The 25,335-nt window shown below is 41.2% G+C and overlaps 5 protein-coding genes across 6 annotated transcripts in view; 2 read left to right on the forward strand and 3 right to left on the reverse strand.

Moving 5' to 3' along the window:
• LOC123511153 overlaps positions 1-1,918 on the forward strand; it is a 47,001-nt gene extending 45,083 nt beyond the window's left edge. Inside the window, 1 exon segment of the mRNA XM_045266796.1 lies at positions 1-1,918. Within this exon segment, the coding sequence (XP_045122731.1) occupies positions 1-1,401 (1,401 nt within the window). The 3' untranslated portion in view covers positions 1,402-1,918.
• LOC123511154 (zinc finger protein 37-like) lies at positions 1,908-8,575 on the reverse strand. The gene is given in 10 exon segments (XM_045266797.1): positions 1,908-2,290; positions 2,575-2,654; positions 3,354-3,469; positions 3,622-3,742; positions 4,027-4,229; positions 4,642-4,716; positions 4,925-5,707; positions 5,710-6,056; positions 7,352-7,421; positions 8,229-8,575. Coding segments are annotated over 8 exon segments (2,010 nt in total). The 5' UTR covers positions 6,052-6,056; positions 7,352-7,421; positions 8,229-8,575; the 3' UTR covers positions 1,908-2,000.
• A 153-nt stretch (positions 8,576-8,728) lies between these two features.
• LOC123511152 overlaps positions 8,729-25,335 on the forward strand; it is an 18,812-nt gene continuing 2,205 nt past the window's right edge. The window contains exons 1-2 of one of the 2 annotated variants that reach the window (XM_045266794.1): positions 8,729-9,074; positions 24,104-25,335. The exon at positions 24,104-25,335 is cut by the window's right edge and continues 2,205 nt beyond it. In XM_045266794.1, coding sequence (XP_045122729.1) covers positions 24,146-25,335 — 1,190 coding nt within the window. In that variant the 5' untranslated portion in view covers positions 8,729-9,074; positions 24,104-24,145. The remainder of the gene's footprint in view (positions 9,075-24,103) is intronic. The other variant, XM_045266795.1, reaches the window with a different exon arrangement.
• LOC123511042 (protein ZBED8-like) lies at positions 18,074-18,926 on the reverse strand. Its single transcript, XM_045266657.1, has 2 exons — positions 18,396-18,926; positions 18,074-18,175 (listed from the first exon to the last, which is right to left on the reverse strand). The coding sequence occupies exons 1-2, from the start codon at positions 18,924-18,926 to the stop codon at positions 18,074-18,076; spliced, it is 633 nt and encodes a 210-aa protein (XP_045122592.1).
• On the reverse strand, positions 19,179-19,556 carry LOC123511043 (zinc finger BED domain-containing protein 5-like). Its single transcript, XM_045266658.1, has one exon. The coding sequence runs from the start codon at positions 19,554-19,556 to the stop codon at positions 19,179-19,181; it is 378 nt and encodes a 125-aa protein (XP_045122593.1).

Genomic DNA, 25,335 nt, shown 5'->3' on the forward strand with positions numbered 1-25,335 from the left:
ATCCCCATCACCATCACCATCACCATCAGTCTCAGGCCTCATACCATGCCATCCGTAAGTCCTCAATCTCAGTCTCAGCCACCTGCAAGTCCTCAGCCTCCACCTCTCCATCCACCACTCCTAGGCCCACAGCCACAGCCACCATCAGGCCTCCAGCCTCAAACTAAGCCACAGTCCCAAACCCAGTCCAAGTTACAGTCCCAATCCAAGTTGCAGGCCCAGCCCCAAGTTCATACCCAGGATCAATCCCAACTCCAATCCCAGTCTGAGTTCCATGTTCAGCCCCAGACCCAGAGCCAGTCTCAAGCCCAGTCCAAAGTCCGACTGCAGCCTCAGTCTAAAGTTCAGCCCCAGTCCAAAATTCGGGTGCAGCCCCAGTCCAAGATTCAGTCTCAGTCACAGTCTTTACCACAGCCTCAGGTGCAATCCCATCCACAACACCTACCTCAGTCTCCACCACCTGCCATCCAGTCTGCACCAGCTCCAAGTTCCCGACAGCAGTCTGCCCCGAGTCCTCAGTCACAGCCACCCTCACGTGTGGGTTCCCAGAGGCACCTCCGTCATGGGACACTTTTCTTCACCCAGTCACTGCAGGCACCAGGTCGCCAGACACACCCACATTCCAGTTCACATGTTGCACCCGGTTCTGCAGCTACCACTCCATCTCAGAAGACTCCACACCCACAGTCCCAACCACGCCCAAACTCAAGGCCTCAGTCCTCACCCTCCACCCCTGCCCCACCCTCACAGTCCCTGCATGTTCCTGCCAGCTCTCAGTGTGCTGATTGTCCCACACACAGGGAAGACTCTAACTCTGGCTCCTTGCCAGGGTGGCTGCCACCCCCACCCCCACTTCCACCTCCACCGCCATCCCAACCTCGGACACGCAGCTTCTCCCCTCAGACCATTGTGGGTCGAGGCTGGGCACCACAACCCAGTTTGCAGTCCCATCGCTGGGTACGGCAACACCCTCGACCTGATGCTGTAGCCTCTCCCAGCATCCTGGAAGTGCATCTCTCTGCTCCTAACCCACCACTTAACAGTCCCCAACATAAGCAGCCACAGCAGCAGCAGGGAGGCTCAGAAATCCAGGAGCATTCTGAAAGGCCCCAGGGGGAAGAAGATCCACAGCATGTCATGGACAGCCAGTCCACTCCTCTCTATGTGCAGCTGCTACCACCCACCTTCAGGCAGCTGCCTCGCCTTGAGTCACGGCAACAGCAGCTTGACACCCCACCCAGGCAGCGTGCTGGACGGGGTGGCTGGGGAAGGAGTCTGTCTGTGCCAGGTCCTGGGACTCATGTTGGAATGTTCACACCAGTGATGATGCGTCTGCATGACCATCCTAAGGCACGTTACATTCCCCTCAGACCCCAGCGCCGCCATCCTCTCCTGTCTTAATCCTTTCTGTGTATCACCTTATTTATTGATCTTCAAAACCGCACGTGTGTGTGTGTGTGTGTGTGTGTGCGAAAAAGAGAGAGAGAGAGGAGTGTGGAAGAATATTGTCAACAGTTGGTAAGGCAAGCCCTATGTGACTCATCTTCATCTTGTTATTTATTGTTCTTGCTTATGGCTACCACTGATGTAATTTATAATTATTGTTCATCTTTGATATATATAATTTATATGTTGTACCCCCTGCGATAGTCTATTTAGGTTGTTGCTGTTGTTGTCATTATATTTGTTTGTTGTAGATGCATCGTTATTTATTATCATCACTAAGGTAGTCGTGGTGGTGGGAGGGGCAGCAGGTCTTGTCATCCCCACCTCCTCCCTAGCCCTGCTGCTCTCGCCAGGGGAGTCACGTGATAGTAGATGTAATGTATTTAATTCAGCAGGACTTTAGCTTCACTAAGGAGCAGCAGCATCCAGTGTTGCAGAAGACTAAAGTTAAATAAACATGGTTTAATGAAAATATAAATTATATTTAGACCAATACATTTTATACATTATGTATGTATTTATCTTTTTATATGATTATTACCCTTTTTCACTTGTTAATTTACACTGGAGGTATGAGTGAAGTTTTGAGTATTCCACATGGATGCCTCATCAACAGCCAGGTGGGCTTCAGCAACATCCTCCACAAAGATGATGTACTGGCAGTCTGCATCAGTTTCCTCCACTACCTCCACAACTATCTCACACTTGGGAGGTCCCTGGGGGAAGGTGTTATGAGACTTCCTCAAGCCAGGCACCAAAACAAAGCCACTGGATTCTTTTATGAGTTGTGCACGAGTGGTGAGAGAGCCTGAGGCTGGAGGACATCTGTTCATCAACAGGGCATCTGCAAAAATTACCTTCTCTTAGTAGATTCATGAAGCTTACCTACAATGAACAACAGTTTATAGATGACAAAGAGAAAAGTAAAGAAACATAAACAGAAAGGGTTAAATCCTGGGATCATGGTTGATTCATGTTTATCTCATTGTCTGTAATGAAGCCTTTTATATTAGCCTCATTTACAGAAACCTTTCAGAACAGAGGTGACAAGTGACTGAGGCAACACTGCTTCACTGTCCATACTCCACTCTGATCAAAATGAAATCAGGGTTGTTGACCTGATCTCACCTGCTGTGGTGTTTGAAGTTTGCTTTCCTTCTTCATCATTGCTCTGCCTCCTCCCACTAAAAGCTTCCTCTTCTCCTATGCTGTAAAAGATAAAAATATACATCAACTTCAAGTCCCTGGTTGATGTTACTTTGGTACATCATTAGTTTCGTAACATTCACCACTGCTGGTGTACACACTGCGTAGTGTAGTGTTTAGCACGCTCGACTCACAATCGAGAGGCCCGGGTTCGAGTCCCAGAAAGCGGCGAGGCAAATGGGCAAGCCTCTTAATGTGTGGCCCCTGTTCACCTAGCAGTGAATAGGTATGGGATGTAACTTGAGGGGTTGTGGCCTCGCTTTCCCAGTGTGTGTTGTGTGTTGATGTGGTCTCAGTCCTACCCGAAGATTGGTCTATGAGCTCTGAGCTCGCTCCGTAATGGGGAAGACTGGCTGGGTGACCAGCAGGCGACCGAGGTAAAATTACATCAGAACTGGACATTAATGGGTTTTAGGGCATGGGTCAGTACTGATTGCTTCACTGGTGCTGACAGACACTAAGCAAACATATCTAATATGAACTTTCACAATCTGCTCAATCTGCTATCAAGTAACTGTATATGTAATTCATTCACAACACTTCTCAGAAGAAAGTAAGAACTATAAAACAATTAATTACATAAAGTTTTTTGTTGACAATTAACAAACATTAAGTTAATTGATATTTGGGAAAGGGTTTGCTGCAACATTTGTCTTACAAACTGTCTTATTGAGTGGTTTACTTTGTATTGTTTTCTTCACCTTGAGGTAGTGGCAGCATCCTGGCCAGCACAAGTCATGGAGTGCTGGTGTAGTGCTTCCTCTGAGTACAGCAACAGCCGACATCCAGGACACTTGTGCTCACTGGACCTATGGAACTGAAACACAGGATAAATGGTGTATATCAAGGAGGGTGGATACAATTTATAGGGAATAGGTTGGGCAGTCAAAATTTACCTCAAACTGAGAAAGGTATTGCTATAATCCTACACACGGAATTCTGATAGAAATTATTATGCAGTGTTCTTACCTTCTTCATGTGGTAGATATAACTGGCATGAAATTTCCAGTGCCTGTTACAGGCAGTGCAATGATAAGCTGCCTTGCGCATGTGGTGGGCTCGCCTATGCAGTGTGAGGTTGGATCTACAGCTGAAATATATAGAAATATAATAATGTAAATCTCAAAATCTAATATTAAGTCATGATGACCTGATAGCTTAGTACCTTAACAAATCCCTTAATGTATGTTGAAGAAGTACTGGAATATATTACACTAATACAACAATCATGACCTGCGATTCATTTCAGTATGGTCAACTCATGTCTTTGTCCTGAGGTGCAGCAGGAACTGACCATCTGTACTACACCTCACATACTTGTCATCTTCCACAAGTAACTGTAAATATTCAATGTAAGCACAGTGTTGATTCTACCTGAACACCTTGGAGCATTCTGGACAGGTGTAGCCCTGGTGTGCCCTGAGGTGTTCTGCCAGAAGCGAAGTGTGAGGGAAAGTGTGGCCACAGAGGGAACACTGGTGGGTGCCGTGAGCCTTCCCGTGGACCCTTGCCTCATGCCGTTCCAGGGCCTCCTTGCGACTGAACCCTCGCCCACATAACTCACACAGAATGTCCCCCTGCAATCATCTCACCATTGTCATCCATCACCACATACATGCAGAAGGAACATTTGTATTTGTGCCACCATACAACACTATATGTAGTAGCCATCAAGCAACATATCATAATGAATCTGATTTCTCAGACAAAGGAAAAGTTGTGGAATATAATAACATTTTGAGATAGAACTCAGTGTTACTTGACACCTCACCACATTTAGTGGCTCATTTATAAGATTGGCATATCTTTAAGACTACCATTTCAGCTGTTGTATTTTACTAGATGGATGGGGATAGACAGGCAGACAGCATGCCTACATACATGATGAGGATGAGTTAGTTATGCATACATGATACATTAAGCCTTCAGTTCCAGCTGAGGAATTAATCAGTAATATCTTTTCATAAGATGCACTTTGTTAAGGAGTACCTTGGTGAGATGAGACTTGACTTGGTGCAGGGCTGCCAGGTGACGAGGAAGGTACGCAGCACTTGGCAGCTTCACCTGCCACGTACAAAAAAGTTCCTGTGTTACTGATATTGTAAAATATTATTTTCTGAAAAAGGAAAATAATAAATAAAGGAAAACATGCAACTCCTAATGTTTGCAAAGTCATACACAATTTTTACTTAAGTAAAATTAAAATGATTAAGATGATAATGATGATGATAATGATGACTAAGATGATGGTGATGATGCTGCTGCTTCTCACCAGGCACAAGTTGCATGTGACCGGAGTGTTCTTGTAGCAGGCGTTGACATGTTTGATATATTCTCTCCTCAGGAGGAAGACATGCAAGCATCCTTTACATTTGTATCTTACTTTTTCACGTTCCATTCTTTTCATCTGAGAGCATTTGTGGTTCAGGATGGCTTTTTTTGTTAAAAATTCTTGTTTACATTTCTGACATTTTTTTCTTCCTGTCCTTGGAGGAAGTCTAAACTGGTGAGCTGAAGGGAAGGTATCTATCTTGTCACATTCTGGCTCAGCAGTCTTGCTCTCATCCTCATAATACTCAAAATCATCCCACTTTTTTGCAGTTTTTTTTCTTTTTGGTACAGGTCTTTGGGACAAGGAAACTGCAACAGATGTAGCATTTTCCTCTTCCTTGCCACACTGGTTTTTGTGATTTTGATAAACTCTGTCATTAGAACATTTAACATTTTTGGGATAATTGCTCTCACTCTGAATATCTTTAGCATTACTGTCTTTCATACCTGGAGTCAAGGTAACTGGCACTAATTTTTCAGTGTAGTACAGGTCTGCCAAAGTCTGGCTGCTGGACATGTCGTGGCCTTCAAGGGAAGTTGCTGGTTTGCCTGACAGGGTGTCTTGGCCATCATTCCTGTGGTACTCATGATCACCAACAGACTGAAGTGGATAGGACAATATTTTCTTATCTACCTCACAAATGGCATGAGAACTTAAACATTGGTCAAACTTTTGGCTTTCTGCATGATCCTTATTTGGAGATGCATCCCGGCTAATCTCTAAATTATCTTGCACTTCTTTCCCAGCAGAACCTCCACCATCACCAGTGTCATGCAAAGGCCTCTCTCTGATGCCTGCTGCTCTGTTTTGTCCCTGCTGTCATAGAGCCTCAGCAGAGCCAGTTTTTGTTTCTCCTGTTGGTGTGTGTGGTAGTCCAGGCCCAGCACAAGCCGGTAGCACCTAAAGCACACCCACGACAGCTGTGCCTCACAGGCCAGCAACTCGCCAAGGGCCTCCGCTACAGCTCGGCCTGAGTGCCTTAGCTGGTTGCTGCCCCTCACCCACCGGCTGCCACTCAGCTGACGGCCACACACGCAGCATTCCTTGGCACCACTGGTCACCTCCATGGAATCTATGAAGGGAATAAAGATTACTAAGAAATTCATGAAAAAGAAATATCTTTTGTTTTACTTTAAGTTAAATTTGGATTAGAATGACATTAGATTTAAGGATTAAAATCATAACACACTTAATAAAATGTGAAGGGTAAATTGAGAGAAGGGAGCATTCCTGTGATTAATTTTTACATAGTACTGTAAGCATAAGTTTAATTAATTACTTTTTATTTTGGAAATTATTTTTATGAAAGTAACAGTAGGTGGTATAACAATGCATGTTTTAACCATCAGAAGAAGGCTATTTTTCAAGTTAATTTCTGCATGCTTTGCATTGCTTTATAAGTAATTTTCATTGGAAATTTGGAAGTTAGCAGTTTCTTGTGAGATGAGAAAGTCAATATTTATCAAAGTGTCATCAAACCATGACCTTATTAAAGGGACGAGACCTTTTCACCACCCACTCTGCATATTAAAGAATAAAATAACAGAAAATCTGATTTTTTTTCTTTTTTATGCAAGAGGGAGAGCTTCCAAGGGCAAAAAATATTAGAAAAAAGAACCCACTGGAACTGCAGATTGAAAGAATTAGCCAAAAGCCTGGGACATATATCTTGACACCTCTCTCTTAAAGAAGTTAAGTCATAGGAAGATGGAAATACAGAAACAGGTAGGAAGTTCCAGAGTTTAGCAGTATGAATGATTGAGAATACTGGCTAACTCTTGTATTAGAGGGTTGGACAGAATAGGGATGAGAGGAAGAAGAAAGTCGTGTGAAGCGAGGTTGCAGGAGGAGGGGAGGCATGCAGTTAGCAATATCAATAGAGCAGCTAGTATGAAAATAGCAATAAAGGATAGAAAGAGATGCAACATTTAGGCAGTAAGAAAGAGGCTGAAGACAGTCAGTCAGAGGAGGGGAGTTCATGAGATGAAAAGCTTTTGATTCCACCTTATCTAATAAAGCTGTATGAATGGAACCCGCTCAAACATGTGAAGTACTCCATACAAGGATGGATAAGGCCCTTGTACAAAGTTTGCAGTTGGAGGGGCGAAAAAAAATGGCAGAGATGCCGCAGAACGCCTAACTTCAGAGACGCTGGTTTAGCAAGAGATGAGATATGAAGTTTCCAATTAAGATCATGAGTAAAGGACAGACTGAAGATATTCAGTGTGGAAGAGGGAAACAGTTAAGTGTCATTGAAGAAGAGGGGATAGTTGTCTGGAACGTTGTGTCAAGTTAATAGATGGAGGAATTGAGTTTTTGAGCCATTGAAAACAACTAAGTTTTCTCTGCCCCAATCAGAAATCTTACTGAGATCAGAGGTCAGGTGTTCTGTGGTGTCTCTGTGTGATCTGTTGACTTCCTGAAGGGTTGGTCGTCTCTGAAAGGATATGGAAAAATATAAGGTGGTATCATCAGTGTAGGAGTGGATAGTGCAAGAAGTTTGATTAAGAAGGCCATTAATGAATAATAGAAAGAGAGAGGGTGATAGGACAGAACCCTGTTAATAGATTTAGAAGAACTGTGGCTGTCTACCACGGCTGAAATAGAACAGTGATCTTATCATTGATGACATCATACTAGATGCTACATATCCTGCATAATTATCATGAATATTTATTGATACAATAAAAGAGCAATGTCAAGTATCAACTAGGGACGAGTAGAACTGAGTAACAAGTAAGGCACTGTTCTAATATAGTAGTCCCTCAAACTGTCCTCGCTTCCCAGTTCCTCCTTTGCAGCTGTTTCACCCAGCTGACATGACGTGGGAATAAAAATATGATCAATAACTAAAACTAACCTAACCTAACCAAACCATAACTTTAACCTTGCCTAACATGACCTAGTTGAGACAACACGCACCATTGATACATCTTTGTAAGAACCCTTCTGACCAAAAGTGTGGTTAAGTTATGCTACCTAGGTTAGGTTAAAGTTAGGGTTGTTACTTTGTTATCATATCTTCATTCCTACGTCCTGTCAGCCGAGTGAAAGAGCTGCCTAGGGGAATCCGATAAACGAGGAAAGCTAGAGGGACGACTATATTAGGACAGTGCCGCAACTAATACCAAGGGGTGATATGAGGCTGGTAATTCAAGTCATTAACAAGTGACAGGCAATCAAGTAGTGACGTAATCTAAGTGCCTAGTTCCTACAGCTGGTGAAGAGCTTAGCTTGTCCATACCCACTCACTCCACTTCGTTGGCTTGTTTTACTGTATTTTCACAGTGACTATGAAAATACAGTAAACTGTGACACAGTCGATGTATATCACACTTTGATGTAGAGCTGCCTAGTTTGCTAGGCGACTGTAATGATGTTTTCTAGGGTGTGTGAAATGGTTTAGGTAAAATGTTTTGTTTCTCTACCTAATATTCCTCTTCTTCTTCTTGTGACCTCTAGTATAAATACATGACCATTGATAACCTTCTTGGGTCTAATTTCTCTCATATATCATTTAATCATATCAGAACTAAGCCCTGAACTAGCTTTGGAAAGGGAGGGGATGGGTTGCAGGCTGTGGAGGAGGGGATCTTCCTTTGAGAGTCCAACCCTTATTTTGTTTGCAGCTTTATTCACGTCTGTCAACTTTGTACATAGTGTAAACAGAGTAGGGTAGCATGATGTAAAAAAAAGATATACATATATTCTAAAGGACTTGTAAGCCATTTTCTGTAGTGCAGCGTGTGTAGTGAATTGGTAGTTAGGCTCGTGGTCCCCATGACGTGATGCTCGCGCACTCCCACAGTCCCACTCACCCAAACAGCAAACACCGCCGGGCCTGAGTGAGAGTGGTAGCTGCGGCCAACGGTACTATCACTTGCCCGTGTTCGGTCTTGTTGAGCTGTGTGTATTTAGTATGCAACGTCGTGTTTCATCTTTCACGTGTAACCCATGATTCCATTAGCGGACCAGTAGTGAGTGCAGGCTTGGACTGCCGCACATTAAGGTCTGAGAAGAAGACGATTAGAGGCAGAGACGACCCCAAGGCAGAGGGTGAGGCAGCAGCAGGGCAAGCCAGGCCGCCCGGGTAAGTGTGGTGCAGTGTGACACATCGCTACACTGGGTGCCTTTGCTATGTACTAAATAGGTCGGCACCCTCTTAAAGAGCACGTCCCACCCTCTCTCCTCGATTCCCGGCTCTCCCTTCGCAGCTCCACCCAGCTGATTTAACGTCACATATGTGAAGCCACGCTATTGGTCAACAAGAAAGAAAGAGAGAGAGAGAATAAGTAGAGAAAGTGGGAATTAAAACAGTCTGGAGATAGAAAGAAAAAAATATGGATAATGAATGGAGTATACGGAAATAAAACAGAATAGACAGAAATAACACGAGATAGAAAAAAAAATGGATAATGAATAGTGGAATAGGAGGAAGTGGGAATGAAAATATAATAATGAGTAAGGAAATAGGAGGAAATGATGATATAATACAGTGGATAGAAAGGAAATGGGTAACAGACAAGGGAAGAGAATAACATTTAGTTAAGGGAATGGTAGAAGGAAATGATAACATAACATAAATAATAGGATAACAAAGGGCCACCAGGGCCCATCTAGGTTATCTTGTATCAGTTGCACAGCGACCTCGTCATCAGTACTTAAAGATACACTTACAAGTACACAATACATTATATACTAATTCTAAATATTTGGCCCATTAACAGGGCTAAGTCCTGCAGTGAACTACTCTACAATCTGTGATCCCCATACATGGGGATCATGTCTTGTTTAAATGATAATGAGGATGTAACGAATATGAGAATATGACGAAATGGTAATGAGAATAAGGTAACAAATAAGAGAGGAGGAGGAAATGGTAATAAAACAGCAGATAGAAAAAAAATGGGTAACAAATAGAAGAGGATAACAAATAAAGGGGAATGGTAATAAAACATGAAATGAAGGGAAATGAGAAAGAGGGATGAATGAGAGTAAAACTTAGAGAGATAAAAGAAACCAAGGGATGATAAACGAAGGAACTTGGAAAATACTTTTACATCGCAAGGCGGTGTTTTTATTTATTTATTTTTTTTCCTCCCCTCCTACAGGCAACCTTGCTGTTGCGAGACATAAAAGTGATCAAATGGTTCTTTTGTTTGGGCAATCAGCCACTGACCAATAAAAGTAATACTAATGAATCTGGCCAATCAGAGCAGTTTGTGGAGAGATGCAGTCCTATTTGAATTCAGTCTGTGTAAGGTTTCTGAATAGGCAGGCTGTTGGGACTGTCGCCTCGATCATATCCATTGTATTGACAGATACAAGAAATAAGGTATTACCTTTATATTAATTTCTTATTGTTGCCAATCAGGTTAGGCTTGTTTGCTTTGGTTAGATATGTTTAATTGTGTTAGATGAAGTTAATTTTGTTTTGAGGAAGACATATCAGTGGTGCGTGTCGCCTCAACTAGGCTACATTAGTTAGGTTAGGTTTAGGCTAGGTTGTGTTAGGTTAGGTTAGGATAGGTTATTGCAGATTCATTCAAAATTGGTCAAATTACTCCAGGAAAAAAATGCTTCATTTTACTACAAAATCATGTTTTTTGAGATGGGGAGGGGAGGGTTAAGGAAAAAAATGGATTTGTGACAGAAATGAAGTGCATAGCCATTGAGAACAGGTCAAAATCTACCAGTAAAAACTAATTTCAACCAGAAGTGAGTTGTTGAAGTAACAAAAAATTTACCCCTCCAGCTCTCCTCTTTTTTGGTTACTGCTGTTGCAGCTCTTTTACCCAGCTGATTTGACATTTAATTTGTGAAGCTACACTATTGGTCAACAAGGGAAAGATGGCAAAATAAATATGATTGAAGGAGGAAATGAGATTAAATCAGGAGATGGAACCATTTCCTCCTATTCCCTTATTTGTTATCATTCTCATTACTATTTCCTCATATTCCTTTATTTGTTATCCTCTTCCCTTATTTGTTATCCATTTTTCTTTCTATCTGCTGTTTTATTATCATTTCCTCCTATTCCTTTAACTATTCATTATCATATTTCATTCTCATTTCATCCAAATCTGTTTGTTATCCTTTTTCATTCTATCTATGGTTTCATTTCCATTCCCTCCATTTATTATTCATTTTATTTTTGTCTCCTGTTTTATTTTAATTTCTTCCATGTATTATCCATTTTCTTTCTAGTTATCTCGTTTTACTATTTGCTGTGTTATTACCATTTCCTATTTCCTTGTTCGTTACCATATTCTCAATCATATTTCTTCCTATTCCCTTATTCGTTATCATCCTCAGTACATACCATTTCCTCCTATTCCTTATTATTAATTTTTCTTTCTTTCTGCTGTTTTGTTATCATTTCCTCATATTCCTTTATTCATTATCATATTTTCATTCGCATTTCCTTCTATTCCTCTGTTCATTATTAATATTTTCTTATCATGTTTTATTCCATTTTCTAGATTTCTAACTGTTTTATTTCCACTTCCTCCATTTATTATCCATTATTCTTTCTCATGTTTTAATTCCATTTCCTCCATTTATTTATTTTTTTTCTCCTTCTTTCCCTTGTTGACCAATAGCATGGCTTCATATATGTGGTGTCAAGTCATCTGTGTGAAAGAGCTGCAAAGGGGGAACCAGGAAACAAAGAGAGCTGGAGGGACCTGTATATTAGGACAGTGCCAAAGAAAGTATTTGAATAATAGCTAGGTATTTTAAATAGGACTGTATTATTAAGGAGTGTTCAGGCAGGTTCACATGTGCCAATTTGCGACTTTTTTTTTATGTACAGTAAAACCTCGCTTGACGAACGTCTCTAAGGACAAACAATTCGGGAGACGACCCAAAAATTTGTCAATATATCGACCCAGGGGACGAACGATATTTCGGGAGATGAACGCGGTTTGTGTGATAGCCAACCTGGCTATCACACAACAACAAAACAAAACATAAGCACAAAAGAAAATAGAAACAGGAACATATGAAAAATATTACATAACATAATCTCCATGCCACCACAATTTTCTCCTGTTTTTCCTGGGCATGGTGATGTTACCGCGCTTTACTGTAGCTTCCTCATCGTTATCCTCTCTGCTATAACGGGACCCCACATAGCGGCACTGACTTGTGACGCTGCACACCTGTTGTGTAGCTCTGGCACACTGCGCACATCCAAAGTCCTCTCATGACTGTCTTCTCGGATCTTGTCTGTCTTCCTTGCCATCCTCCTCTCCTCCATTCCATCATGCCATCAACGTCCAGTCTCTCAAGTTAATAATCTTTTCTTTTTTATTAATTTTATTATCATTTTGATAGCATTTAGGTAAGTATAACAATTTAGGCTTTTTATAATTATTCGTTCATGTCATGCATACATTAAAGGTCTATTTTGAATGGGTTTTATGGACAAAGTATGATTTTTTTTTGTCTGGAATGGATTAATGGTATTTCAATACATTCTTATGGGAAAAATTGATTCAGGGGACGAACAAATCGAGTGACGAACAGGATTTAGGAACGAATTATGGTTGTGAGCTGAGGTTTTACTGTATGTAGAGTGTCCGACTCGTCCCTTCTAGTCAGAAAGTGTCAGATGTATCACCTGGAAAGTATTGACTAGTTGGCTCCATGGCGGGAAATGAATGTAAACAAATAGCTATCCACCAAGATGTCTTCCTCCAGTGACGATGCTGAAGTGGTGGTTGCTCTTTTTTTGGCATACTAGAAGCGTCAACAGAAAAGAAAATACCTCTGGCTAAGTAGAAGGAAAGAAAGGAGTGTCTACCACATCCTAAATTAACTTATATTTCTCATAAAAAAAAAATTGTTAATCTTAAGATTATGCACAAATACAATCAAATTAAATCCTGACAAGTCTTCAGTCCTCACCTCCAATAATACCCTGCATTGAGGGAAACCGCTCTTGTAGAGTTGCAGCTATTTAGTCGAACAACGATTTGCGCAAACTTTTTTTTACTGTATGATTAATTTCTGGGGTCCCAGATGTTTTCTTTTTCCCTCACCAACTCTAGCATCCTTTTCTCTATCTCTAGAGACTACATTTTCTAAACTTACTCCGTGATGTCACAACGTAATTAAGTCACAAATCGACTAGCAAGACCAACATGTTGGTCTTGATTTGCGACTGCTTTCTGCAGTTGTTAGGAGCTGATTGCAAGTTGGAAACTATTTGTACGTAAAAAAAAACTCACAAATTGGCACGTGTGAACTCATCTTTATGTACAGATGTATAACTTTATTGGATGCTTCTTGATTATAAGTCTGTCAATTCATTCCCATGTTGGTAAGTTACTGAGGGCTCATTGAATCTCTTGTTTTGCAGTGTGCTGCAGCAACATGGCTGTATCTGTGTAAAAGACTTACAGTAAATCCCTTATCTGGCTTTATTAAAATGCATTGGCTGATGAGTTAGGAAAGCCTTCAGTAATAGTCCAGTATAGCTATGCCTGCCTCCACACACACACACACACACACACACACACACACACACACACACACACACACACACACACACACACACACACACACACACACACACACACACACACACACACACACACACACACACACACACACACACACACACACACACACACACACACACACACACACACACACACACAAATAGAGTAGAAATAGAGTAGAAATAGAGTAGGTAAGATGGGAGGAGGAGTGATGTTGCTGGTTAAAAAAGATATAAAGGTGGATCAAGTGAAAAAAGGTATGGGAAAGGCAGAAGTGCTAAAGATCAGAGCAGAAACTAATGAAGGAAAAAAGAGGCACTACATAGTGGTGTACGTACCACCTAAGACAAATGCATGGTCAGTACAGGAATATGAAGAAATGATAAGTGATACAGGAACATGTCTGGAAGAAATGTTGGGTGGCTGTGAACGAACTATAATGATGGGAGATTTTAATTGTAAAGAGGTGTGTTGGGAGGACTGGTCAATGGAAGGATCAGAGACAACATGGGAAATACACTATTGACACTGGCAATGGAAAATGTGTTAACTCAGTGGGTCAAAGAAGATACTAGGTTTGGAGGAGAGGAGCATCGTCAAGACTGGACTTGGTCTTTAGTACAGAGCCAATGGTCATTGAGGAGATGAGGGTGGAGTGCCCTTTAGCAAGAGTGATCATGCAGTTTTGGAGTTCAAGGTGATAGATGAAGAGAAATCTAGAAGAAATGAAGAATATAAAGTGGGAAGATGGAATTATGCCAAGACAGATTTTGGAAACCTAAAGAAATTCTTTCAAGAGACAAATTGGATGAAATTCAAGAGTGCTAAGGAGCAAATGAAAAGTGGAAGGAATTTATAAAAATATACAAAGAAGGTGAGAAAAATTTGTACCAATAAGACAACATAGAAGTTGGAAAGCAGGACTGGTTTAACGATAGATGTGAAAAGGCTAGAACAAGAAAAGAGGATGCATGGAAGAGGTGGAGAAGGAAAAGACGGATTAAGCAGTGGGAAAGTTACAAAAGAGCAAGAAATGAATATGTGTTGATTAGAAGAGAAGAAAGAAAGAAACAAGAAAAGGATATAATTGATAAATGTAAAGACCAACCAAGGCTTTTTACAGACATGTGAACAACAACATCAAAAATAGAAAGTATTGAAAGTTTAGAAGTAAATGGGTATGCAGTGAAGATCCCAGGAAATGGCAGAGGCTATGAATGGATGCTTTCGGAAGGTATTCACAAAGGAGACTGCTTTTGACAAACCACTGGTAATGGAACAGAAAGGGATTATGAAGGAGTTTCAAGTAACTGTGGAGGAGATCAAGAACATGATGGGGAGTTTAGAAGTGAGAAAAGCTGTGGGACCTGATGGGGTATCAGGATGGATTTTAAGAGAATGCAGGGAGCAATTGGCAGAAAAAGTTTGTGAAGTAATTGATGCCTCATTAAGGGAAGGTGTAGTGCCCCAAGACTGGAAAAGAGCTAACATTGTCCCAATCTATAAATCAGGTAACAAGAGACCCATTGAACTATAGACCAGTGTCACTTACAAGTGTGGTAGCTAAGATGTGTGAGAGGGTGGTGAAGAATAGATGGACAGACTTCTTGGAGAAAAATGACATACTTTGTGAGTGTCAATTTGGTTTTAGAAAAGGCGTTCATGCACGACAAACCTGATATGTTACTATTCGAGGGTGATAGATGTAATACAGGAAAGAGATGGTTGGGCTGATGGAATATATCTGGATTTAAAAAAGGCCTTTGATAAGGTACCACACCAGAGACTGATCTGGAAACTTGAAATGGTAGGAGGAGTGCATGGCAGTTTACTAAAATGGATGGAAGACTTTTTGGTAGGAAGAGAAATGAGAACAATAATTAAGGACAGACCATCAGAATGGGGATTGGTGGAGAGTGGAGTTCCACAGGGATCAGTGTTGGCACCAGTAATGTTCGCAGTCTACATAAATGACATGGTGGATGGGGTGTCCAGTTATGTGAGCCTATTTGCAGGCGATGCAAAATTGTTAAGAAAAGTGAGATGTGACAAAGATTGCGAACTACTCCAGGAAGACTTGGACAGAATATGGAAATGGAGCTGTACATGGCAAATGGAGTTCAACACGACAAAATGCAAGAAAATAGAGTTTGGCAAGAGTGAAAGAAGAATCAGGAGTATGTACAAGATAGGAAATGAAGACATAAAAACCAGTCATGAAGAAAAAGACCTTGGGGTGACAATTACCAATGACCTATCGCCAGAGAGACATATAAACAAAATAATTGGAGAAGTATTGAACTTATTGAGGAACATAAGAGTGGCGTTCGTATATCTAGATGAAGAAATGATGAAGAAAATAATTACTGCAATGATAAGACCGAGGCTTGAATATGCAACAATACAGTGGGCTCGAACTTAAAGAAACACATAAGGAAACTAGAGAAAGTACAGAGGGCTGCAACAAAATGGTGCCTGACTTAAGAGATTTGACTTATGAAGACAGACTGAAAAGAATGCAACTTCCAACCCTGGAAAACAGAAGAAAGGGAGACCTGATAGCAATATACAGAGTGATGATTGGCATGGAAAAAATGGATAGGGAAGATCTGTGTATGTGGAATGGAAGAATGTCGAGAGGGCATGGGAAAAAACTAAAATGGCCACTTATAGGAGAGATGTGAAAAATATAGCTTCCCTCATAGAAGGGTGGAAGCATGGAATAGTTTAGGCGTGGAAGTGGTCAACGCAAGGAATATTCATGATTTTAAGAAAAAGCTGGACATTAATAGATATGGAGCGGGACAACACGAGCATAGCTCTTTTCCGTATGTTACAATTAGGTAAATACAATTAGGTAAATACACACACACACACACACACACACACACACACACACACACACACACACACACACACACACACACACACATGACTCAGAATTTCTCCTAAAGCCCCTAGATCTCCCTTTAAGGACACTGAACAACTCCACCCATGGAGATGGCATGCTTTGCCCACATACTTAGTGTCCCAACGTGCATGAGACTCAATACCACACAAGTGGAGACAATAGAGAAGGGGGAAATTAAGTAATAAATAAAAAAACATGATTTTGCAAAGTTAGGTATCTTAAAGAGCACACATTTATTTCCAAACAATGTTATTGAAGTTCTATAACTTGTATAATATATAGAAATTTCCAATTTTTTCTTTCAGTTTTCTTACTTGTATATATATATATATATATATATTTTTTTTTTTTTCAGGGGCACTGCCCACGGTTACTTTAAAAGAAATGTATGCTCTCCTAATTTCCAAAAGCAATTTCCAAAGGTTTCTTTTTGATATGTATTCCTTATCCCAGACATAAGTTTTTACCAAACTTCATAAAAGAAATTCAAACGGGATCTATGACGGCACTAATGAGTTAAAGGCAAGTGTTTTTGGCACTGTGCAAAGGGACAGTGTGTTGGCTGGGGAACGCACCTGGTGATTGCATCATAAAACTAAACCAGCTACGCTACTTGATTTTCTTGACATCTTGTTATTCTAAACAATGTGTAATTTGAAAAAATAGCAAATATTTTTACCTCATGTTATTTCAGAATTGCATAATCTGAATACACACAAATTGAGAAGTACCTATACCTACTTTATATATATTTTTTTAGTAGTTTTCTTCCTTACTTACAAACATATCATCATTACCATTAGCATTAATACTCTCCTATCATTGCTATCTTTTTTATTTTTTTTTCCTCCATTATGGATTAGTTTCTTCTTGTGCTGGCTACTTCCCACTCAGTCACTTGGTTCACAGCAAGGCTGCAGGGTTTCTTCCGTAAGACTGTTGTACATGACATGACATGTATGTGAGATTTTTATATATATAGTAATACAACAAATAAGAAAATATACAATCTTTTTTCGACCAGAATCATTACTAACCTCTACTTTCATGTCATGTCCCACTGGCTAGAGCTCCTTGTGCTGACTATTTTGAAGTCCACATGATAGTAAGTGCTGCAAATTAATGAAAACACTGCCAGTGTTTCTTGAAAATTTATTAACTTCCTTTAGAGTCAGTGGTTCCCAAACTTTTTTCTGTCATATCCCCTGCACCCAGTTCAATCATCCAGATTTCCCCCTTCTTGTGTATGAGAGAAAGAGCAATTAAAACACACAGACTATTTACTAATTTATTTTTCAAATGTACAAATAAATATATTGATAAACTTATAGTTACAGAGTAAAGTGGATAGAGAGTAGTTAGTAACAACTAAGCATAGCCATAGAGAGCAGTTAGTAACAAATAAAAGGACTTTTGTTTGCTCTTCTACTTCAGAATTAAATTAGTGAGAAGGGTGATGCTGCTTCTTTTTGCACCAGTGTATCAATATCAGGGTTAGTTTTGGCAAGCATGCAACGTATGTCACATTCCACTTCCAGTCGGTTTTGTGCTTTGGGCTTGATTGTGAGTAAAGTAGAAAATCCTGACTCACAAAGGTAGGTTGTGGAAAACAGAATGAGAATTTTCAATACGTTGTTGCTGAGTTGTGGGTATACTCCTTGTTGCTGTAACCTAAAATTCTTCAAGATCTTGTGCACGAAACTCATCCTTGGTAGAAGAGTTATGTTTGAGCTCCAAGAACTCATTTTGCATGTCCTCAGGGACATCATCCACCTGACATATAAACGGGTTCCTTGTCAGCCTCATTTAAATGTCTTCAGTGTTGATACCAGGGAAATACCGCTTGAACTCGTCCCCCAAAATGATCAAGGTGAGTGATGATTTCCTCCTCCAATGGGTCCTTGATGTCTTTCCCACCAAGTATGTCACTCTAACCTTCAAAGAATGCTGCATTTTCTTTTTTCATTTGTTTTCCCAAAAGTTTTAGTTTAGCCATGAAAGCATTGATGGTGTCCGTGTGCACAATCACGTTGCTCCTTTGTTCCTGTAATTCCTTGTTGAAGGCAGACAGCAGGTCCACCTTGTTGCTGTAAATCAAAAACAACTTTGTTTCTTCCCGCAGTTCAAAGACCCGCGCCAGCATGTTCCCTTTTGAAAGCCATCGCACTTGTGTGTGAAATAAAAGAGCAGTGTGGTTAGCATCCATGTCCCGACAGAGTTCGCGAAAGAGGCGAGTGTTCAAGGCTGATCCTTTCACATAGTTAACAATGTTTATGATGACAGTCAAAGCATCATGAAGGTTCTTTGGAACTGTCTTTGAGGCGAGAGCTTCTCTATGGATCATGCAGTGTGTTCCTTTTAAATCAGGCTGCTTCTGCTTCACAAGAGTAATGAATCCTGATCGTGAACCAAGCATATTAGGGCCACCATCTGTGCAAACCCCTTCCAGTTTGTTCCAATCCAGTCCCGACTCTTCAAAGAAATCTGCAACTACTGCCATTACATCAACTGCCTTTGTTGTCATCTCTAATGGCCGGCAAAAAGAAACTTCCTCGATTCCTTTGTCAGTTATGTAGCGGCAAAAAGCAAGCAGTTGTGCAATGTTGGTGACATCCGTAGACTCATCAATTTGAAGGAAAAAAGGGCGATGACATTACCTTTGACACCACATTTTCCTTAATGTCTTCAGACATTTCTGCAATTCTGTTCTTGATGATGTTGATGGACAAGGAGATCTGTTTCATCTTCTGTGATGACTCCTCTCCTAACACAAGCCTCACACTACACTGTCAACGATACATGGTTTCAAAAGGCTTTCACCAATCGTGTGGGGTTTCTTTGCCTTGGCCACCTGAAGGGCAATCACATATGAAGCCTTCACTATGCTGATGTTGGTTTGCTGATACGTCCCAGATGCATCCATCTTCATCCTCTTCAAGCTGGATAACTTTACCTCAAAAAAGCTACGATTCTTATCTTTCAACTGTGGATGAGCATTTGCCAGATGCTGCTTCAGTTGGAAAGGTTTCGTGATGCTATTAGAGAAGGTTTTCAAACACACAACACATTGAGGGATGTGTGCACCGTCCTTGACAAGATATGTGAACCCGTAGTCCAAATAACTATCGTGATACCATCTTCGTTTCTGTGACATCTGAAATCAGGCATAAAACAAGGCCTATCAATTTCGGAGAAGAAAAATAAACATAGGCACATCGTAATTCTGTATAGAAATAACAAAATTTTCCATTCCTCCCCCTCCCAAATATAAAATGAATAAGTAAATAAATAAATGAACTTCTCATAAACATACAAACTTTTGAGGAATAGTACTTTAATAAAACATGTCTTGAGTATTAACAACCTCAGCCAAAGCATAAAAATAGATCCATGAATTTTGATATCATATTATCCAGTTAACAAACTTACTATTAAAATTATAATATTATTTGCATACCTTGTACTCAGAAAACAAGCATGAAGCACTGAATCAATATAGGCTGGGATTGTGTGTCAGATGCTCCCAGGCTAACTGACTACTCGTAATGCACTGTCTATGTTTATCTCTCTCTCTCTCTCTCTCTCTCTCTCTCTCTCTCTCTCTCTCTCTCTCTCTCTCTCTCTCTCTCTCTCTCTCTCTCTCTCTCTCTCTCTCTCTCTCTCTCTCTCTCTCTCTCTCTCTCTCTCACACACACACACACACACACACACACACACACACACACACACACACACACAAACAGCAAGAAATGAATATGTGTTGATTAGAAGAGAAGAAAGAAAGAAACAAGAAAAGGATATAATTGATAAATGTAAAGACCAACCAAGGCTTTTTACAGACATGTGAACAACAACATCAAAAATAGAAAGTATTGAAAGTTTAGAAGTAAATGGAGTATGCAGTGAAGATCCCAGGAAATGGCAGAGGCTATGAATGGATGCTTTCGGAAGGTATTCACAAAGGAGACTGCTTTTGACAAACCACTGGTAATGGAACAGAAAGGGATTATGAAGGAGTTTCAAGTAACTGTGGAGGAGATCAAGAATATGATGGGGAGTTTAGAAGTGAGAAAAGCTGTGGGACCTGATGGGGTATCAGGATGGATTTTAAGAGAATGCAGGGAGCAACTGGCAGAAAAAGTTTGTGAAGTAATTGATGCCTCATTAAGGGAAGGTGTAGTGCCCCAAGACTGGAAAAGAGCTAACATTGTCCCAATCTATAAATCAGGTAACAAGAGAGACCCATTGAACTATAGACCAGTGTCACTTACAAGTGTGGTAGCTAAGATGTGTGAGAGGGTGGTGAAGAATAGATGGACAGACTTCTTGGAGAAAAATGACATACTTTGTGAGTGTCAATTTGGTTTTAGAAAAGGGCGTTCATGCACGACAAACCTGATATGTTACTATTCGAGGGTGATAGATGTAATACAGGAAAGAGATGGTTGGGCTGATGGAATATATCTGGATTTAAAAAAGGCCTTTGATAAGGTACCACACCGGAGACTGATCTGGAAACTTGAAATGGTAGGAGGAGTGCATGGCAGTTTACTAAAATGGATGGAAGACTTTTGGTAGGAAGAGAAATGAGAACAATAATTAAGGACAGACCATCAGAATGGGGCTTGGTGGAGAGTGGAGTTCCACAGGGATCAGTGTTGGCACCAGTAATGTTCGCGGTCTACATAAATGACATGGTGGATGGGGTGTCCAGTTATGTGAGCCTATTTGCAGGCGATGCAAAATTGTTAAGAAAAGTGAGATGTGACAAAGATTGCGAACTACTCCAGGAAGACTTGGACAGAATATGGAAATGGAGCTGTACATGGCAAATGGAGTTCAACACGACAAAATGCAAGAAAATAGAGTTTGGCAAGAGTGAAAGAAGAATCAGGAGTATGTACAAGATAGGAAATGAAGACATAAAACCAGTCATGAAGAAAAAGACCTTGGGGTGACAATTACCAATGACCTATCGCCAGAGAGACATATAAACAAAATAATTGGAGAAGTATTGAACTTATTGAGGAACATAAGAGTGGCGTTCGTATATTTAGATGAAGAAATGATGAAGAAAATAATTACTGCAATGATAAGACCGAGGCTTGAATATGCAACAATACAGTGGGCTCGAACTTAAAGAAACACATAAGGAAACTAGAGAAAGTACAGAGGGCTGCAACAAAAATGGTGCCTGACTTAAGAGATTTGACTTATGAAGACAGACTGAAAAGAATGCAACTTCCGACCCTGGAAAACAGAAGAAAGGGAGACCTGATAGCAATATACAGAGTGATGATTGGCATGGAAAAAATGGATAGGGAAGATCTGTGTATGTGGAATGAAAGAATGTCGAGAGGGCATGGGAAAAAACTAAAATGGCCACTTATAGGAGAGATGTGAAAAATATAGCTTCCCTCATAGAAGGGTGGAAGCATGGAATAGTTTAGACGTGGAAGTGGTCAGCAAGGAATATTCATGATTTTAAGAAAAAGCTGGACATTAATAGATATGGAGCGGGACAACACGAGCATAGCTCTTTTCCCGTACACACACAGGCTGCTGATGCTGTTATTGTTTTGAACTAGGGGGAATGAATGGTGCGCGTTTTGTGCACGAGAGATGCTGGTGTATTCAAAAGCCTGTCGGCTTGCGTGATACGGCGGGGCTTTCAAACTTGGAAAAAATTACCTGTATAAAATGTCATTAAAGCAGATTTGGTGTTCATTTAATGAGCAGATGGTAGTAAAAGGAAACGTTCGTTGTAGCGAAATTTCGTTGTGTGAACCTTCGTCAAGTGGGGATTGCCTGTATATGTATATACAGTAAAAGTCCTGAAATCCGGAAGTCATGGGGGTTCAGGCATTCCGGATTCTAGGATTTTCTGGATTGTAAGATAGTAAGGCTGAAAGTAAGATTAAAATCTTGAGGGTACTATGTAAACCCCACTAAACTAACCCCAACTTGCTATATCTCTTTGTAGTACTGTCATAACATCTTACAGGGATTGCTACTACCACCAGTCCACTGTGTACTTCCTCACCACACCACACAAGATTTACGTAGGCTTTTTTTTTTTTTCTTGAAGATTTGCCAGACTATGGGGGGAGTGGCATGGGCCTTTCCAGCCATTATGACAGCCCATATGTGATGATTGCTCTTTTCCTACTTGTCAACTTGTATTGGTGTAGGTGATTTCACTATTTTACGTAGGCTATTCCACCATCCACATATACTGAGAAATTTGAGTGATTGTACTGTACCCCACATAATATGTATACAGTCCACAATACTTATGTCACACTTTATAAAATAATTTTAAGCATAATACAAAACACATTTCATAACAAAACATTTACTGATGTCTGATAAAGGGAAACAAAAAGAAAGGAAGGCCTCCAACATCATACGCCAGCCAATCACGTCACTGGCGTCGAGCGTACACCAGCTGGACCACCCACGCAGATAACAGAACTCCGCAACACACACACACACACGCGCGCACGCACATCACCTACAGAAACATAATACCTCCAAACATTATTCTCTTACGAGTTTGTGTTAAACTCAATGTTGGTGATGACATGTTCGGTTTCGGTTATTATTATTATATATTTATTACTATTATTTCTTACTTTTTACATATTTAACTCAGCCTTTCAAATTTTCCGGATTATAAGGTTCTGGATTTAAGGACTTTTACTGTATACAGTAAGCCCTCGCACTTGGCGAATCTCAGCTTCACGAGTGCACGCTTGGCGATTTGAATTCAAACTTGGCGGCCACCTGGCGAACCATGCGGCACCCCGGTGACGTCAGACCTCTCTCTAAACTTATCAGAATGTAGTGTGAGAGTCCCCTTCAGCCATTTTGTTTGTGCTACCCTCTGTTTTGCTAGTGTGGGAAAAAATTCTGGCGATTTACCGCCAACATGGCCTCTACCAGGGCAACAGGTGGTACTGGTGGGGGTAAGGACAATGGTGTGGAGACAAGGACGAAGGTGGGCGAGGGAAACAGGTAGAAAAACGGGAGTTACAGCCTTTATATCATGTCTTATTAGCTTTATTTGTTGTTTATTGGTGTGTTTTGTACATGTATTCTAATATATGAAGGCAAAAGATTTTATTTCAGCTCAAAAGTTGGTATTTTAGGGGTCAAAAGAGAGACTTTTGGCAATGACCAAAGATTGATTGAGGCATTTTTTTGGCAGTTTATATGGTATAAAGAACTCGTGCTTGGCGAAATTCGCATTTGGTAGTAGTTTCGCCAGACTAATATATATATATATATATATATATATATATATATATATATATATATATATATATATATATATATATATATAATATATATAATATATACAGTAAGACCCCCGCACTTGGCGAATTAATTAGTCTGGTGAAACTACTGCCAAATGCGAATTTCACCAAGCACGAGTTCTTTATACCATATAAACTGCCAAAAAAATGCCTCAATCAGTCTTTGGTCATTTTTTGGTCTTTTTCAAATCTGATCAAGTGTAACTCAATAAAGATGATCCATATATTTTTTTTCAATATTTTTGCAGTCCAGATGGAGTCAGGATACAATTACTGAGTGAAATTGGGCATTTCGTTTTAAGGGTTGAGACGTGTATGTAATCTAGACTTAAAAGACCATAAGGAATACACACTACAAAATTTTGTTTATATTTCATATCAGTGTGGATGGAATGCAAGAGAGCTTCCCAGGTGCTACAGATGGATGCCTAGACGTGTGGAGAAGGGGCGAGGCCAGCTGCATGAGATATCGGCCTCCCACCAGGGTGACCCAGCCATGCGCAAGTACCAGCAGTTGGCCCTCACCATCATAGCAGTGGTAAGCCTGGTTGCCTTCCTCTTCTACAAGCATGAGTACGAGCGGCTGCGCTATACCCTGGAGTACCTGGACACCTTCGGGCAGCCACCGGCAGAGGGAGAAGCACCACGGATGCCATGTGGGTACAACACCCACCCAGTCACCACCTCACCTCCAGCAGACTGGGTGCAAGTCACTTCTGACTTGGAGGTGTACTCAGCCTTCCTGGAAGGGGAGGGTATTGTGGGAGGGCAGCAAATCAGGGTCATCGGAGCTGTAAGGAAAAGCACAGAGGTACCAGCTGACTTGACTTGCCTTATCTGGTTCGAGTCCAATGGAGAGGTGGCAACAGGGTCCTGCAGTGTGCAGTTTCCCCTGGATCGGAGTCATGGCCACCACACAGACAAGGAGGATGTAGAGGTGCTGTACCTCCTCTGCAGTCCAACTGAGACACGGCTTATGCTCACTCAGACTCCTTATGCCCTCCAGTTGAAAGTGGGCACTGAGCAGCCCTCCCAGCCCTTCCTGGTGCATGAGGCAGAAGGCCTCAAGAGCACTGCCAACAAAACGGCAGTGTGTGTGGTTCCTCCGGAGCAACCTGTCACTTCTCTGCACCTGGTGGAGTTCATAGCTTACCATCATCTCATTGGAGTGGACCGCTTCACACTGTACGGGCCAGTGCTCACTCCTCTGGCTCGTCGGCTGCTGGACCGCTTTGGGGACGAGATGGGGCTGGGCCACCAGGAGCTGCTCTTCAGCACATCACGGGGCTTTGGGCTTAGCCGGCCCGTGGTGCGGCGCATTGTGGAGCTGGACTGCCTTCAGCGCCACCGTGATCGCCATGAGAATGTGTTGGTGCTAGAGCTGGATGAATTTGTAGTGCTGAGCCGCCGTTCCAGCCTCCAGGCCACCATTACTGACTTGGAAGGTGCTGGTCTCTTACGCCGTGGAGTGGCAGAGTTCCACCTTAGCTCACAGCCAGTGTGCCTGGATCAGCAACACACACGACAGGGCACTCTGATGTTGGCACAGCAGGTACACACTTCTGGACCAATGGAGGAGGCAGGTGTGGCCTTGCTGCGGCCCCAGCTATTAGG

Source organism: Portunus trituberculatus, chromosome 31, assembly GCF_017591435.1.
Source record: "Portunus trituberculatus isolate SZX2019 chromosome 31, ASM1759143v1, whole genome shotgun sequence".
Classification (NCBI taxonomy): Eukaryota; Metazoa; Arthropoda; class Malacostraca; order Decapoda; family Portunidae; genus Portunus; species Portunus trituberculatus.